Source organism: Diadema setosum, chromosome 16, assembly GCF_964275005.1.
Source record: "Diadema setosum chromosome 16, eeDiaSeto1, whole genome shotgun sequence".
Lineage (NCBI taxonomy): Eukaryota > Metazoa > Echinodermata > Echinoidea > Diadematoida > Diadematidae > Diadema > Diadema setosum.
In genome coordinates, this window is record NC_092700.1 from 22378375 (window position 1) to 22395116 (window position 16742).

The 16742-nt window shown below is 37.7% G+C and overlaps 1 protein-coding gene across 1 annotated transcript; it reads left to right on the plus strand.

The window, feature by feature from the left end:
* Positions 1 to 2028: 2028 nt before the first annotated feature.
* Positions 2029 to 14375, plus strand: LOC140239707 (survival of motor neuron-related-splicing factor 30-like). The gene is made up of 7 exons (XM_072319529.1): positions 2029 to 2091; positions 7916 to 7981; positions 9970 to 10112; positions 11044 to 11131; positions 11442 to 11527; positions 12385 to 12511; positions 13863 to 14375. Exons 1-7 carry the CDS (start codon positions 2029 to 2031, stop codon positions 14010 to 14012), a joined length of 723 nt encoding a protein of 240 aa, XP_072175630.1. The 3' UTR covers positions 14013 to 14375.
* The last annotated feature ends 2367 nt before the right edge of the window (positions 14376 to 16742 follow it).

Here is a 16742-nt window from a genome sequence, read left to right on the forward strand (position 1 = left end):
TTTACGCGATCGAAGCCAAGCAAACAGAATTGAACATGACCAGAGTGGAATATTTTGTTCATTAAAGATGTCAGTGACATATATCACCTAAGAGAAGACCAATCTCACTTTCTCCAAAATTAGCCCTTATATAGCAGCAAGCAAATTTTGTGCGCTCCATTAACGATGTCATCTTCATTGCCAAGAGAGAATCAAACTTGATGGTTCTTTTTATTCCTCTCTTCACGCTCAAAATAACATCGAAGACTTTTTTTTCTATTAATAATATGTATATCGAGTACGTCAATAATATCAGCATTGAGGGTGTTAGTTGTGGTAAAGTAAGTTAAAGGAGGCATTGACATGGTACACATGTAATTAATCGTCGACTTCATCAAAATGAGCAAACATACGGGGGTTGTCTTTTTTATAGCAGTAACTATTATGAGACAGCCCTAGAATATGAAGTACATCGATGAATGACAACTTAATTTGCCAAACATTGTTTGATGGGCGTCGGAAAAGTGTGGACGATGAATAAACGAGTGACATGAGCTGGTTATGATTAAGTTGTCACTCATGTCTTATGCAGAGATATAAATGTTATATTACCACAGATTAACCCCCCCCCCCCGCAAAAAAAATAAAATAAAATAAAATAACACTTTATAATACATGTGTTCATGCTCCCTGTCTTTTTCAATGTTCAAATTGTAGTATCTAATTTTATGAGTCGTATCTATAACTCAACAAGTTGGTGATACTTGTCTTGGTTTCCTCTGTCACCCAAACCCAGATTAAATGAATATGGACAGGAGTGAAGAGTTTGCAGGTCAATGAGAAAAAAAAAAAAATGACTTCAATTTTTTCAGCTTATAATTCTCGTTTTACATTGTGACCCATTTCACTGATAGATGAAAAACGAACAAACAAAAGCACACTATTTAGGCCATGACACTGACATTTCTAAATTACCGCTTTCTTCGTCAGGTCTTATGGAACTGCCATTATTTGTTATTAATCTATTTATCTTTACTTATCTATCAATTTATTTAGTTACTTACGTGTAATACATATTTCTTTTACACTACCTATTTCATTTATTTTCTACTTGAACATGTTATTTATGGACTTGATAATTACAGGCCTTTTGATGAGGGAAAATAAATCCGTTCCACAATAAATCTTTCATTAGGTCAAGTGTCTTATAGTTTCCCATAGATTTTTAAAGACAAGCATGCAAGATAATAATAATAATAATAATAATAACAATAATAATAATAATAATAATAATAATAATGTCTTATTTACCCAGGGTAGCCTCTTCAGTGTTGCCACTGCTCTACCAGAGGGCCCTGCTATTATTATTACCCTAGCGGCCATAACTGTCACTCCCCGGCCATAACTGTCACTGTTCACAAAGCTTGTTGGGAGTGCATTCCCCGAGATGAACGATTTCAGTTAAATAATTTACTAGTATTCTCACATAATAATTTCGAGCAGGCAAACTGGGGAAAAAGGGGGACATACGCAGGGTTGTCATTAAGCCAAAATAATACTGTCAATCATTGGAATTTAAATACAATGAAAAACTATAATACTCATAATGTATGTATGTATGTAGGCCTATGTATTTTGAATTAATTTGTATGACCGGGTGCTAGGGCTTACGCGTCGTGTAATGTTGTTTCCAAAATGTGTGTATAATAGGCACCTATTCTCTTGTCATTATTGTGTGATTTGAAAAAAAAAAGAAGAAAAAAAAAGGCAAAAATAAAAACAACCATAAAAAGAAGTAAGGTAACAGTAATTTGTTGACCGTCACCAATCATTCATGATTATATATCATGGCATATTATATTTGTAACATAGATACATAATGTATTCACATAATTTACTAAGCCATTCGATGATCAGTAGCCGAGTCACCTGCTCCCCAGTCCAAAGCACAGTGGTACTAGTAACTAGTACGTCCAAAGTCTTTCATGTCTCTTTATTATTAAACTATAGAGGGCGCATTTCAATTCTGTAATTTTTTTAACGAGAAAAATGGCGACGAGCAGTGACGACTACTCCGTGAACTTGGCCACATATAAAGCACAGTTGCAGCAGGTAGGTTTCATAAGTTTACATGGTTTCAAGTCGTATAATCGACAGTCATTACCCTCTTACATATAAGTTCAGTTTTATTAGAGAGAAAGGCCAGGTAAGGATTTTTTTTTCTTTATGCGCCATGCACAGTGTGTAAACCAACTCCATCACTTTGTCGTAGCTCCGTACATGTATTCAACACGTCCGTTCTCGTCGCGTTGTCCATGTTACACTGTCGTGTGTACGTGTATGAGCCGAGTGTAGTCTGTAGTGTAAGGCCGCCCCCCCCCCCCCCTCACTAGGAAGGCGACCGTGACGACCATGGCGATCTGTGACGATTTAACAAATCGTGGTGCGATCGCCATCTGTCTCCATTTTGGGCCTCCGAGGCGATTACACTACGCCCTACGGTTTCTCTACGCTCAATCTGCGCTGTAGCACAAGCAGTGTAGGCGATAGTGCCACGAATGCATGGCACGATAATGCTACGAGTGTACGACGCTGCCACGTTTTTGCCGCTCTTCCAAGACCAAGCTGACAAGACACGCTGCTTCTACGATCAAAGCGATCGTATTGCGATATTCGTACGCTTATCAAGACTTCGCCACAACAGTGATACGATCGGAGCGACAGTGATACGTAGTCGTTAACGCCGGGCTCATGCTATCTGTACAAGTACAAATTTACAATCTCAAGCAATCGGGGTAGGTTGAGGCCAATGGGGTCTAACCGTTGGATATCGCGCACAAAAATTTGTGATGCTCTTATAATACTGAATAGAAATTATTCCACAATCATACTTGAATTTCTCAATAAATTTCACGAAAATGCAGAAAAATCACCTCCTAGAATCTCCTGGTGATACGATGACGGAGTAGTGAGCTGTCGCCGTTTGTATGTCGGACTTAATTTTAATGCGTTCAATTTCTCGGGGTATGTAAAGGTCGCGCAACTGCCCTATGTAGTTTCCTGCGTGAAAGTGTCTGCCCCTCTGCTGCTGTAACGTGCTTCGGCTTTCGTAGAATATTACAAACGATCGATCGAACAAATTACGAATATTATCGGCTACGAACGAGACAAGCGAGACGACACGTTTAGGCTACAACATTCTTAAAACAGATTTTAAGCTAAGGTAGGTAAATTACAAGGTAAAAAATGGGAAATTTAGTGAAAAATTTGTTCGAAAAAATTGGAAATTTAGTGAAAAATTTGTTTGAAATCAAAATTTCTTACGTGCTTCCTTCTCATGTTTAGCTGTTGGGCAATTCCATAAATTCGGACGTACATTTTGAACACATTATTAAGCTGCCAAAGATACCAAGATTGAGAATATGAAACTTTTTTCTGGCCATGATATGACAAGTGGTTAGTAGAAAACAATTAACTATGAAAAAATTATGTCAAGACCTCAGTGACCTTGGAATGATTACAAAATAGCATGTGTTCGGACGTACACAGAAAAAATGAATTTTCTGACTTCATAAGTTCAATCACAAAGTTCTGTGAAGTATGCAATATTTTTCTAAAAATTCACATTATATCAGTTAAAGTAGATGTGAAATGATGTGGAAATGTAAAAAAAAATAGCATTTTCGACAATTAACATGGAAATTATTATGTTTGTTTTTTGTTTCGGACGTACAGTTTCGGACGTACACGACCGCCGTTTCGGACGTACACTTTGTACACCCTCAACAACACTTATAATAAATGCAAAAAGAAATTTGTTACATAACTATTTTTCATCCTAAGCCCTTCTCAGATGATAGCACTTGTCTATCATGTCAGCATTATCAGTGTAAATAAATAAAAGAGCTTCAGAACATGAAAAATACTGTATACATAGGGTCTGTGCATTATCAGCTGCCTTAATACATGTAACAATATTCAGGCATGATAAGCATGCATATGTACTTGTATTACAGAACCAGAATTCTAATATCAAACTTTGTGATTATAACACAAAATACAGCTTAAAACCTAACTGGCCAGAGCAACAGAATCACATTTGTTGCAAACTGTAGGTAACCAATTGCTATATTAATTATAGAAACATTATATTTCAGTTTATTTTTTTTTTCACGGTACAAAATAATATTCAGTCAACAAAGTACTGTACCAGATGCATTTATTTTAACAGAAAGAAAAATAACATTTGTGGAAAATTGAAAGATTTACGTGTAGTAACCAATAACTGTTTGTAACATACTGACTAGATATTTGTTACATGTACATTGTATACCATGGTGGCAAAACAGTATATATATATTTTTTTACAGACAACAGTAGAGTAATCCTGACACAATGGATATTGTTCATAAATGGGCAAGTCAAAGCTATTTGATTTTGCCATCTTATGGGAAACAAGAGTGAAAAATAGGCCTGTTTTGCCAATATTAGAATTAAACCCTCGTAGTCTTAAAGCATGTTGCAGTAGTAAACAAGGACCTTTACAATTGTGGAAAAAAATAATCAAAGGAAACCGATTACTGATTACTTTGTTGATTCAACAGTTAGTACATGTATTGGACCAGAAAATTTTACATGAATTTTTACTCTGTTCTCAAAACTCTCTGAACTTACAATGAAAAGAGCAAAGCAAATATTGCACGGTCACATTCAATTAATGAGCGATTTATGTATTAAACACAACATTCAGTGTAATTTAAACATTATGGGTTCCTTTTTGTGATGTCAAGCTCACAGAATCATGCATGGTAATGTATGAAGAAAGTAAAATATGGGACAGTTTTGCATTTTGCTTGGAATATTCTGGTAATTAAAGGCTTATTTGATGTTGTTTTTTATATAGAATATTAGATTTTAATAGTGAAATGTTATTGAGTACCTGCTAAACAATGGGCTCTATGCAGTGTATTTTTGTTGCATTATTCATTCTATGGAAAAAATCTTATTCACTCTGAAATATTTATAATATCATAAATCACTAACACTATCATTTGTGTTTTTATGGCATGACCTGCTCCAGTACTTCTTTGGCAGCAACATCAGTCTGTAATTTTCAAATGAATGATTAAAGTGCATGAGGATAAATCACAAATTAGACAGGGCTGCACACTTACCCATTTTTCAACTGGTCGGACTGGTCTGTCAGACCAGTAGGTACCCAGTTTTTCCATCTTTAACTCGTCCATCCCTTTAAAAAAAATTACTGGTCCGACAGTAATTTTTACTTGTCCTGGACCATCGGACCAGTAGCATTGAATTAAATCATTAAATTAAAAAAAGATATGATATGACATAGATACTACAGTAGACCATGAAACTGATTTTGAAAGAAGATATATACATCATAGCTTTGTGAAGAAAATTGACAGAAGGTTAAGGAACTAACCGAAGTGAATTGAACATGGTAAATGTACGTATGTCTATGAGGTCTTAGGTCGTAACAATGATGTATATCATGTCTATTGTTGTCTAAATTGCAGGCTGTGTGTCCATATATCTGTAATCAAAATGCATGAAGATGCAGATGATAACTTCAAGTCACAGGATTAGGATTGTAAACACCAGCTGACAAAAATGGTAGGAAACAGTACATTGTAGTATCGCAATGTGAACGCAAGGTGATAAGAAGCTGAAATACTCAGTCTTGGCCAAAATAAGAGGGTATTTCATACAACAAGCCACCTTCTCTGCTCTATGTAAGTAAGCAAGTAATCAATATCTGTCCTTGTAAAGACACATTGTGTAAAGAATGTCTCAGAATGTTGATATATGACCATTCCCTACTGTTGGTGGTTTTCATACATTCCACAGTATCAACTTCAGACCACGCTCAGCCTACACTGTAACTTGTTTGTGTACACACATACATGGACAGAATTTGTTTATTTAATGAATAATTAAAATCTTATTGACTATTATAAACCTATGTATACAAGAGGATTAGACACAGAAATGTATTCCTTAAACATGTAAGCTCAATAGGATTGTTTTCAATGGGTTCCAGAGCATAGTAAGAAGTCAACATGAAAAGTGTTTCGGACGTACATAAAAGTTGTTTCGGACGTACATAAAAAAGTGTACGTCCGAACACATATTTTTTCATTAATTAGAGATAATTACAAAATTCTAAAGTTACATATTTGAAAAGCAACAAAAACTTGCTTTGCATTGAGATTTTGCATTTTACTGGCATTCAAGTTTTTATGTAAAATTAAAAAAAGGTGTTTTTTTGTTTCGGACGTACATTGAAATAATGCATAAAATAAAAGTAAAGAAGACAACATAAATTCTCACTTTCACGTTCTCTACCCTATGGATATGGAAAAAGTGATTCATTACCTTCATATTTAATGATGTAGTGAGTTGAAAAGTTGTCTTTTCCTTCACAAAAAATATCAAATGAAATAGTGGATTATGAAAGTGGTTCCAGAGCAGTTGTTAAATGGCTTCATTGAAATCATTCCTGTGACCTTGACCTTGGTAAAGTGCATTTCTAATTTACATTTTTGAACAGTTTAAACAATTCCCATCAAAATGATATATAATTTGTGCTGATAATTTCATTTTGAAAAATTGACCCTCTGGTTGACAAATTTATGGAATTGCCCTGTTGTCAGGTATGTTTATTCCATGGGAGTATCGGCAAATTTTGCGCTTAGTCCTACGCGTAATATTGCTTGCTATACGCAGTTTCGCTATGCGCGACCATTACAAGTTGTAAGTCGCTGCGCGAGATCTAGTACCCTTACTAATAGGCCTAGATACTATACCATATCTACAAAAAAATGGGTTTCATGATTGAATTTCTTCAGGCAGATGTCAGTGTCAAACCAACATGGATATGCAAAATATAGTTTTACTCGTACATCTTAACATTTTCTAGAACACACCAATTCTGAATTAGAACCTGGGATGTGAAATTCCACGAGACACGGTTCTATTTATAGTTAAGTCCTCCATTCAGTTAAAAGGGTAAAATGTGTACCCGTATGTAATAAGAACCGGCTTACGAGCAAACTACAGATCGTATCCTACAACGAGACAATTTTATGAAGATATATTTGAAAAAATTATAACTTGATTTACTTTCATTGACTTGCAATGGTATATGACAAACAATTGAATAAACAGAGTAGATTCGTACGGAGTGTATGTGGAAAAATGAATTTTATACGCTTTTCTCCGTGTCCGCCTTCCTGGTCTGTTCATCGCTTTCTTTTGTTCATGGTTGGTTCCTGCTGTAAAAGTGGTAATTGTCACGGACGATGGGGGCCGCTTTCGATGCGCTTGAGTTATAAGCCTAACACGTTGCTACCCCGTCAGAGTTACGAATGTGGCACTTTTAATGTGCTCGTGAGGCGATTGTGATACGCTCTAAAACCACGGCGACCTCGCTACGGAAGTTTTGGACATACAATGTTTTCAAAACCTCCGTAGCGAGGTCGCCGACCATGGTGACGGTGACGACCCTCCGCGCTCCTGAACAGCTCAAGATATGATGGAGAAGATTTAACTAGCGACATAGCCACGATCCGCCGAGCTTTGTCGATTTTTGATGATCGTAGTGGAATCGCCGTCTAGTGAAATGGGGTTATAAGTAACGTTAGAGCCACACTTGTAAGTTTCTGTTTCTGTTTCAGTTCCGTCGGTATAATGTTACCATACATAGTACAGTACATTATCTTTGTTTACTTACAGGATGAAGATTTTTTTTTTTTTTTTTTTTAAAGGGATTTGTCATTTGTAGACCTAGAGGGCTACTACTGGTAGGCTTTGTTAGACACGTAGATCGTCTCGGGCCCCATCTAACACCTTACGTATATATTTTGTGACTTTATGAGAATCCATTTTATGTTAATTTCTCTCCTTTTCCCAGGTTGAAGCTGCCCTGACCAATGATGCAGAAAATGAAGAACTTCTCAAGTTGAAGCAAGATTTACAAGTAAGACAAAAAGGAAACAGAGTAGATTCTAATTTCTAATTCTATTCTAGATGTCGACAGTGTACAGGATTCCATGACATTTGCTTCTGAGACAATTGCTCGCATGAAATACAGTGTAGGAAGTATCTGCACTGTAATTCTAAGCCAAACATACATTGTAATTTCTACTCACAAACATACTGTAACTTTAGCCCAAATCCTAATCCTCACATCAAACTAATCCTAAAACCCTATCACAACCCTAACCCTATAAATCCTAAGTCCTTGGAGAACATAAGACCGGAGCAATTGTCGCAGGAGCGTAATAAGTCATGTCTACACAGTAAACTTTACAGACAGTGTGTAGCTATAGCTCTCCAAACCACTGTCTGTTCTGTGCCCAGATGCACAATCCAAGCTTGAAATGTCAAACAAAATAGTAGGACAGCTAGAACTTAAAGGACAAGTTCACCTTCATTAACATAAGGATTGAGAGAATGCAGCAATAGTAGAACACATCATTGATAGTTTGAGGACAATTGGACAATCCGTTCAAAAGTTTTGAAATTTTGAAGTTTTTGTGCAGTCACCGCTGGATGAGAAGACTGAGTACTGCAGTGTATGATGTCATATGCGTACAACAATATAAGGAAAATATAAAGAGAATTTCACAAAATTTCATCTTTTGAAAAAAGTACACATTCCCTTGACTCGTTACTGACATATGTTATGGGTAATATTATTTCCATTGCCTTTAGAAAGAGGCAAGTCAAGTGCTCTTTTATTATGCGAAAAAAGTGAAAATATGTTTAATTTTCTTTACATTTTCTTTATAGTGTTGTACTCATATGACATCACGAGCCTTAGTAGTCTCCTCATCCAGCGGTTCCAACACAAAAGTTTTAAAAATTCATAACTTTTGCATTGATTGTCCAATTTTCCTCAAACTTTCACTGATGTGTTCTACTAATATTGCTGCATTCTCTCAATCCTTACGTTAAGGAAGGTGAACTTGTCCTTTAAAAAGAAAAAGCAGCAACACACAATAAAATATTCCAGCAAAGCCTCGGTTGTTATCAGTACAATTTTGCTGAATGCAGGAAAGTGGGCCTTAAATAGTTAAGAATGCCAAGAGTCACAGTTATGAATGTCAAAAGATTATCTTTTTTACCTCTTTCATTTTCTTTCTTTTTAGATCTACTGAAAAAAGAAAATAAAAAAGCTGTGACATCTTTAAATACAAGGTGACACATTTTTGATAGTATCATCAGACTTTGCATGCATATGGCCCATATCAGAGTAGTAAAACAGTGTATGAAACATTCTGCTGGTATACCAATCTGATTTTTGGGGTGCAACATTATTTCACTGAAATTTTTTTTAAAGTAAAAGGTTGCTCAAAAAGGTTGCTACTAGTATGAAACAAAAAGCCTCAGAAAGGACATAACCGTAGAGATTGCGCACAGTGAATAACAAAAACAAGGTGCAGTACAGTGTATGTATGAACTTAGCATTTGTTGAAGGCCCTTTTGTTTTCCTGCAGGTGCAGAAAACGAGAGGAGACAAAGTCATGCCACCAGTGAGAGGCCAGCCAAAGCGAATAGGACGTATGTGGAGGCTTGTCCACAATTCAGTATCTTTAATGTTAATGAGTTACATGGATTAAGACACCTGGTATGGACCTCCCGTGAGTGAAAATAGCAACTCTTTTGTTTGATGACACTATTGAAATACATGTATTCAGAGGGGGTGGTACAAGGGTTTTGGCTCTCAAGACTCACAAATATTATTCACAATCACTGACTTCAAAAGGCCCTCAGGCTGATGGCTTGACTGTATTTCACTTCACACAGCGTGGTATTAAACAAAGACTGCAACAAACTGAGTCTCATTCCTCACTCCCATGATACTTATATCAGCTGTAGGGCACCCAGGTACTCCCATCACTCTCCTGTGGAGTGTGTGTCCATCTTTAACATTACATTGTATTTGTTTCTCTGGAATTGTAGGAGGTCATTGACCTGACGACAGACCTGCTGAAAGCCGCCCAGGGGACCACCACTTCAGCCGAGTCGGACTCAGAGGAACCAGCAGTTAGTCACTCGTGGAATGTTGCAGACAGGTGCCTAGCATGTTGGAGCAAAGACCAACAGTGAGTATGATTACTTTAACACAGTACTGGTAATTAGTATCATGTTTTTCTCTGTGAAATCTTTGTCTCCAAGTTAAAATACCATTTTCCACTTTAAAATATGCCCTTTCAGCCCTCAAAATACTGCGGTACTGTTCACATACAAGGGTGGTATCCCTTTGTGTGATTGTAAATTACCCACACTTTCCTGCTTTGCGTACAATGCCTATCTGTCAGCTGTTCTTGTAATTTAAGAATAGTTCTTCTTTTTTTCAAGAAAAAAAAAAAAGCTTTTTCAACTATTGTTTTCATATTCTTCTGTCCTGACCATCTGGTATTAAGTGATTTGTGAAAATTCATATTTTTTTTTTTTTTTTTTTGCAAATATTTCTCCTAATTGTTCCAAGTTGTTTAGTGGCAGCATTGCAGCATGTATGGCAGTGTATCAATATACCCAGTGACGTTCTTGTTTATCATCGTTTTAAGCCAATGTCACACTTGCGAAAAGGAGACAAGTTGTTTTTTCCTGACATTATTCATGGTGTTTGTAGGTGGGCCCCCAAAGCAAATTTTTATTTGATGATTTGTTTGTTTTCTTTTTTTTTAAATACCCAGATGAATGTCAGAATGCAGTGACAGGTGACCTGCCTCAAAGTTGAAATTGTTTTATAAAGTTGATGAGTTTAATGAAAAGGATAGGTGCTGCTCCCTTGCTAAAGAGCTTGTACCTGATAACATGCAAATGAATGCTACATGTAATGACCTTCTAGGAAGGCTGTTTTTGATGTGTCCTAAAATATGTGATGAATATCATCATTGTTCCATTGATTTGCTTGTCTGACAGACAATAGCAAAGTAATAATTTAGTATTTCATAATTGCCATTTAGACTTCATTCAGGAATGGCTGAAAGATTTGGTTATCTCTTTGTTTTGCTCTTTCTCGTTCAATAGGTACTACCCAGCGACAATAGACCAAGTTCACGAGGATGGTACTGTGACTGTAATCTTTGATGTCTATGAAAACATTGAAGTCAAACATGTGAGTACTGTATGAGCACACTGGTCTAAATATTTGATACTTATGTCTGTCTATCTGTTTATTTGCAGATATGCACAATGTACTTCCATTTCTTTTAAATGTCAGCCTATGCATTTATTTGTAGATATACAGTGTACTTCCATTTTTTTTTATTTTTATGTCAGTCTATCATCTGTTTTCAGTGTACATTGTATGTATGCTTGACATCCATCCATATATGGGACTGCATAAGTTGTTCTAATTAAACTCTGTACAATCTCCTAAATTGTTTTACTTTTCTTATTGTTTTATTTGTTCCATTTATGATCAGGTGTCCAAACTCAAAGATATACCAGAAGATCAGAGAGAGAAGAGACCTGCCCCTGATGGCGACTCAGACAACAGATCGATGTCAAAGTGAGTGCTTTCAAATACTGTACACGGCATGTATTTAGCGAGTGTAATTCTTTGTGAAACAGGACTTCCCAATGATTCTGTTGTGAGTGCTTACAATCAAATTTATGATTGTGGAATACAGTAATGAATGAGGAAGTATATACATGCAAGTAGCATTCGTTTCGGAATTAGAGTAGATATTTTGTGTATTGATTAATACACAGAAAAGCACCGGACTCTGCAAAATATGTGAAGTTGAAAAACCTCGCGAAATGTATGGCATATACAGGAACTTTTTTTTCCCTCTCATCTCTCTGTCTCTCATTTCTATTTTCATTTCTTATGTAAGTAAAGACAGGTCATGTTTGGTTGATTACTGCCTATGTGTGTGGATCCAGTGTGTGTGTGTGTGTGTGTGTGTGTGTGTGATCACTTACACCTATAACTGATCTTGTGATGTTAACAGTGTAGTTTTGGATGACCTGCAGCAAACATTTCTTTATAACTGGCATGTCGCATCCAAATGTCTGTTGCTTCATGAACAAGCAGTTTTTAAGCACGTACACGGTCATCTTGCTTAGTCGACCTCGCCTAAGTCGAAGGCCTTTCCAAGTCCTCTTCTCTTTATATTCCATAGATTTTAACCCCTCATACGTGAAATTTTCTCAAAGTCGAAGATATTTCTTCAGTCCAAATAGATTCGACTTTTGATGTACAGTAGGCAAGGTTGACTGTATTATACCTGTTTAGTGGAATGCACTTGTGCATGCATGAGCTTTGTTTTTTGTTAACTCTTGCATACTCTCCTTGTTGCCATTGTTTTTCCAATGTGATATTTAAATTTCGTTTCTGATTTTGACACCCTGTTTCTTTTGCAGGAAACAAATGCTAGCCAAGCAGAGGGAATACAAGAAGAAGAAGCAGCAGAAGAAAGCGGACCGGCTCAAACAACAGGAGCAGCTGCACGAGGACCAGAAGAAGTCATGGCAAAATTTCAGCTCCAAGGTGAACTGCCATATTTCTTAATTCTGTGTTGCCAACAACTCTGATGTTTTCATTGTGGGCTTTTATATTTATGTGTCTGGTCCAAAGAGCACCTTAATTATATACAAATAGTGAATGGTCACAAGTGCAATGGTACAAGATCTTGCATGAGGTGAAAGATAAGAGGTGCTCTATTCAACTCGGCTTCGCCTCATCATTCACCGAGTGCAAAGTCTTGTTCCATTGCACGAGTAAAGACCATACACTATTTGTTTTGCACAACACCTCAAACGTCAACAGATTTGGTCCACACAGATTCTTGAATTTAGCACAGAAATGGCAACCATTTTCCGTGAAAGATGAATTAGTAGCCGCACAGTCGCAGTCATTGTGTACGTACATATACTATGTGAAATGAAGTTGTCACAAAAATGAGGGACAAAAGTATGCGCTTGTATTAAAAAAAAAGCGCTCGTAATTGTCGAATGCCCGCGGCAAATGTTTTTTTTTTATTGTCACATCAGAGCCGTGTGATGGAACAAAAACTTTGAGTCAATCTTGAGTTTAACACGGGAGTCAGTTGAAATGGGTGACGTCAGCCATGCGCTATCCATTTTTGCTCAAACAAAATTGCATGGCTGACAGCCAGAGCGTGCGATGGAACTTTCACTAAATGTCACGTGATGGGCAATCGACCAGACTGATAGCTACATTCTGAATAGGTGTTGTATAAAACATGATGTCTTTTTTTTTGTGTGTGTGTGTGTGTGTGTGTGCTATTTTTTTGTCTCTCTGTCTGTTTGCCACAGATTTTGTCTTTAGCTTGTGAGAGGAGATGTCAGGAGCAAAACTGGCTGCTGTATTTAAACTGTATCATTTTGCGACTGAAGCTGTTCTGGAAAGCATGTTTAGTTTGCTGCAGCTGCTTGTTTTGAAACAGAATATTATACTCCTCCATAATTGACTCCTCGTATAGTTCATCAAAATGTCCATTTAAAAAAAAAAAAATTGCAAAGGCATGCATGCTCAGAATGACTCAACAATCATTTGATATCATGCTTTTTAATACAGTTACTGATAGTTGAAAAAAAAAAAAAAATCTGATCATGATTTTGTTTCTGCATTCAAGAGATGCATGTATGTATTCCATGGTAGGAAAGGCAGCTTATCCCATCGGAAAGTATGAGAGTCCACAGTAGAGCAAACAATAACTTATTGTAGGACTATTTCATTTACATGCACAAATTTACATTTGTGTAAAAATCTAGGTAATGATTGAATTCTTTGAAAGTGAACCTGCTCCAAAGATCTGCCGTAAGTTTGAAGTCAATGTTCAGTATGTGAATGGAATGTTATTGTCCACTATACACAGGCACTGAAAGGGAAGAAGGGCTTCACGAAGAAAAGCATATTTGCATCGCCGGACTTCAACGAGGGCAAGGTTGGCGTAGGGACGTGTGGAGTGGGCGGTCAACCCATGACCAAGTTCAAGATGCCCAAGCACAAAGTCGTGAGGAAATGATGGCACGAGGAGCGCGTCCAGTGAGACCAAAGCGGAGGAGCGTGGGAGGGGAGAGAGGGACGGAAGAAGGTATTCTTCTGAGAGCCCCAGCTGGATGCCAGCGGTGGCACCGTCTGTCGTTGTTGGTTGTGTATATTTTTTGACCGATGACGAGGACAGCCTTCTGAGTCGTCTTCTGCTCATCTCTCCCCATCCCCACCCTTGGGGAGGATGCATCATCCAGGTTTATCCTGGGGAGAGCCTGGCCGGTAGTGACATCATGGGCTAAAAACGTTTACTCTCAACGCTTTCAGCTGGCTCAGACAGCTGTACTGAATAGCTCTGCAGAAGCATGCCGAAGTGTATGTTTCCACAGAAATCTCTTTAAAGTAGACATTCAAAGAGATCATTAAATTCTGCAATTTAGGCATCAGTAGAAAGCTCAGAAGACATAGAAGGCAATGGAATTTTGTTACCTCGCTTTCGCGTTGCTAGAAAGAAGTAAACGCTCACGAAAAACTGCGGTTTTCTGGAGCCTGATAAGGGCCAATTCGTCAGGAAAGATGCCCGTTTCGCCTGACGTCACGCACTGGATTTGCGGACTCTGCCCGGTGAATGTGTGTACAATGTTAACGGAGGTACAACCTGATTCTTTTGCATTTTATTTCCTTATGTAAAAGTCGAATTGAACGAAATATAACTTTTCATGGTTTAATAGTAATGAAGAAACATTTCTCTCTCGATTTTTTTGTAATTCTTACAGATATTTTCGTCAATATTCAGGAATTCAAGCTACTTAGGTAATCTTATTTTTCTTACGTTTGTAATGTTAGCACGTTCAAGTTTCGCTGGTCATATGAAGCGTTTCATTGGAAATCATGAGGATGTCCGTGACAGGATTGATAATCTAAGACATGGTGATGTTGACAATAACAAGCAGACTTACGAAAAATTGCGAAATATCAAAATAGGAGAGATTTTAAAACGAGGATCGAGATAACAACTTGTGCTGCCCATTCTCGTAGCTCGCGATTGCTCGCATGCAGTATGTACTTGTATTAATCCGCGGTGAAGTGGCTCTACTGCTCCGATCCGCATTGGTAGCCGCTCGCCGCACCACCATCCTCACTGCCTGCGTGCCTGGCCTGTTACGTGATTAGCCAAGTCATGGAAGTACTTTCATTGGCGTAGGAACATAGACGTGAACTACTCGTAATTGCCATGCATGCTTTGCATAACCACGTGTGTTTGTTTACGTTCGCGCCCGATACTGTAATACTGTACGACTATACGAGATTCTAACCAGGGAGGTGGGAAGAGAAGGAGTGGAATCTTCGACATCGACAAGGTTCGGTGTTTTCGCGAGTAATTACATCACTGCTTCACCAGTGTGCACACGCTCGTAAAACTTCCGTAAATGACATCTGCTATGATGGCTATCACGCCATTGCGCCTGACTAGTGCTGTTGCTGACCTCAAACCGGTCAGACCAAGGAGGTACAATACTAGGCTAGCAAGGTCTAATAGCAGGGCGGACATAAGCACTTCCCGATTGCTCGGGCAAGTGAAAATCAAAGTCGTACAAGTGTTCTGAACAAGGATAAAAATGCTTGCCCGAATCGGGCAGGCAAATAATTTTGAAGCCACCTTCTTTCTCCACATTTTCCCTTCAACAAACCCATGAAATCATGCACACGCAAGCCCAAAACTAACAACTGTTTAGCGATGTCACGATTTCAACAACTGTCGAACACTGACTTACTTGAAGAAGCCCGGGTATTGCATTACGATGCCACATCAACGCTCATCGATATCGAACAAAGTTTTTATTCCAATACGATGTATTAGCCTATTTTGGCAGTAGAAAATAGCGATAGCAGAAAAAACTGCCATTTTCTGCTCGCCGTTAGCTGCCTACAGGTGAGTCGGGTAGTCACTGGTAGTGCGTGCTCCATGTGGATACCGAGCACAGTGCGCAATTCAAGATAAAAATAACACAAATCATGAACGCGCGGTCAAAAGTAAACACCAAGTTTACCAAGAAACAATTCCACGACGGCAAGGTGCCCGACTTGGGGATGGGGGGGGGGGGGGGGGGGGGGCGGGGGTAGAGGAGAGAGATCATTTGACAAAAACAGAAACCGCGCGTACTGGCGCATTCTTGGCGGTCATGAACAGTCTGGGGCCTGGAGGAATGAACAGGGAAAATGTTTGACAAGTCGAAGACCTAGCCAGGATTACAAACGTAATGATTCTTTATTTCTCTCATTTAATTTGCCTAAAATAGGGCTATCTCTCTCTCCCTCTCTCTCTTTCTCTCTATTTCCTTTTCTATTTCTTGTAAGAATTGTTTGTACTTACCGATAAAGAAAAATGAAATAAATAAAAAGTGTTAAACTTGAAATGCCTTATTTTCATGCTTTAAAATATTTCTCCATTTTGTATACATTATTTCTATTCTGAGTTATGAAAAAAAGAGAAAACATGTTGCTGATTGTTACTCTAAAAGTTGTTTATTCCGAAGGTTCGCTAATCTAAAACTTAAGAAATAAGAAACTTAATCTGGGAACAAATTCAATTCGTTTTCAGATTAACAAGCCTTTTCCCAATTTTCACATTACCCAAACTTCAGAATAATGCTACAAATGTTTGGATTAACAAACCCTCTTATATTTTCGGAAGAAAAACATTGGCACAGGGATTTTGCGTGTTTCAGATTTGGAATAACGAATTATAGAATACGTACAAATG

What these genes read in the sequence shown, in the direction of transcription:
- LOC140239707 (XM_072319529.1), top strand. Translation starts at nt 2,029, where the DNA reads ATGGCGACGAGCAGTGACGACTACTCCGTGAACTTGGCCACATATAAA. An exon ending in TGTTGGAGCAAAGACCAACA is followed by an intron (nt 10,113 to 11,043) that starts GTGAGTATGATT and finishes CTCGTTCAATAG; the next exon opens with GTACTACCCAGCGACAATAG. An exon ending in AAAACATTGAAGTCAAACAT is followed by an intron (nt 11,132 to 11,441) that starts GTGAGTACTGTA and finishes ATTTATGATCAG; the next exon opens with GTGTCCAAACTCAAAGATAT.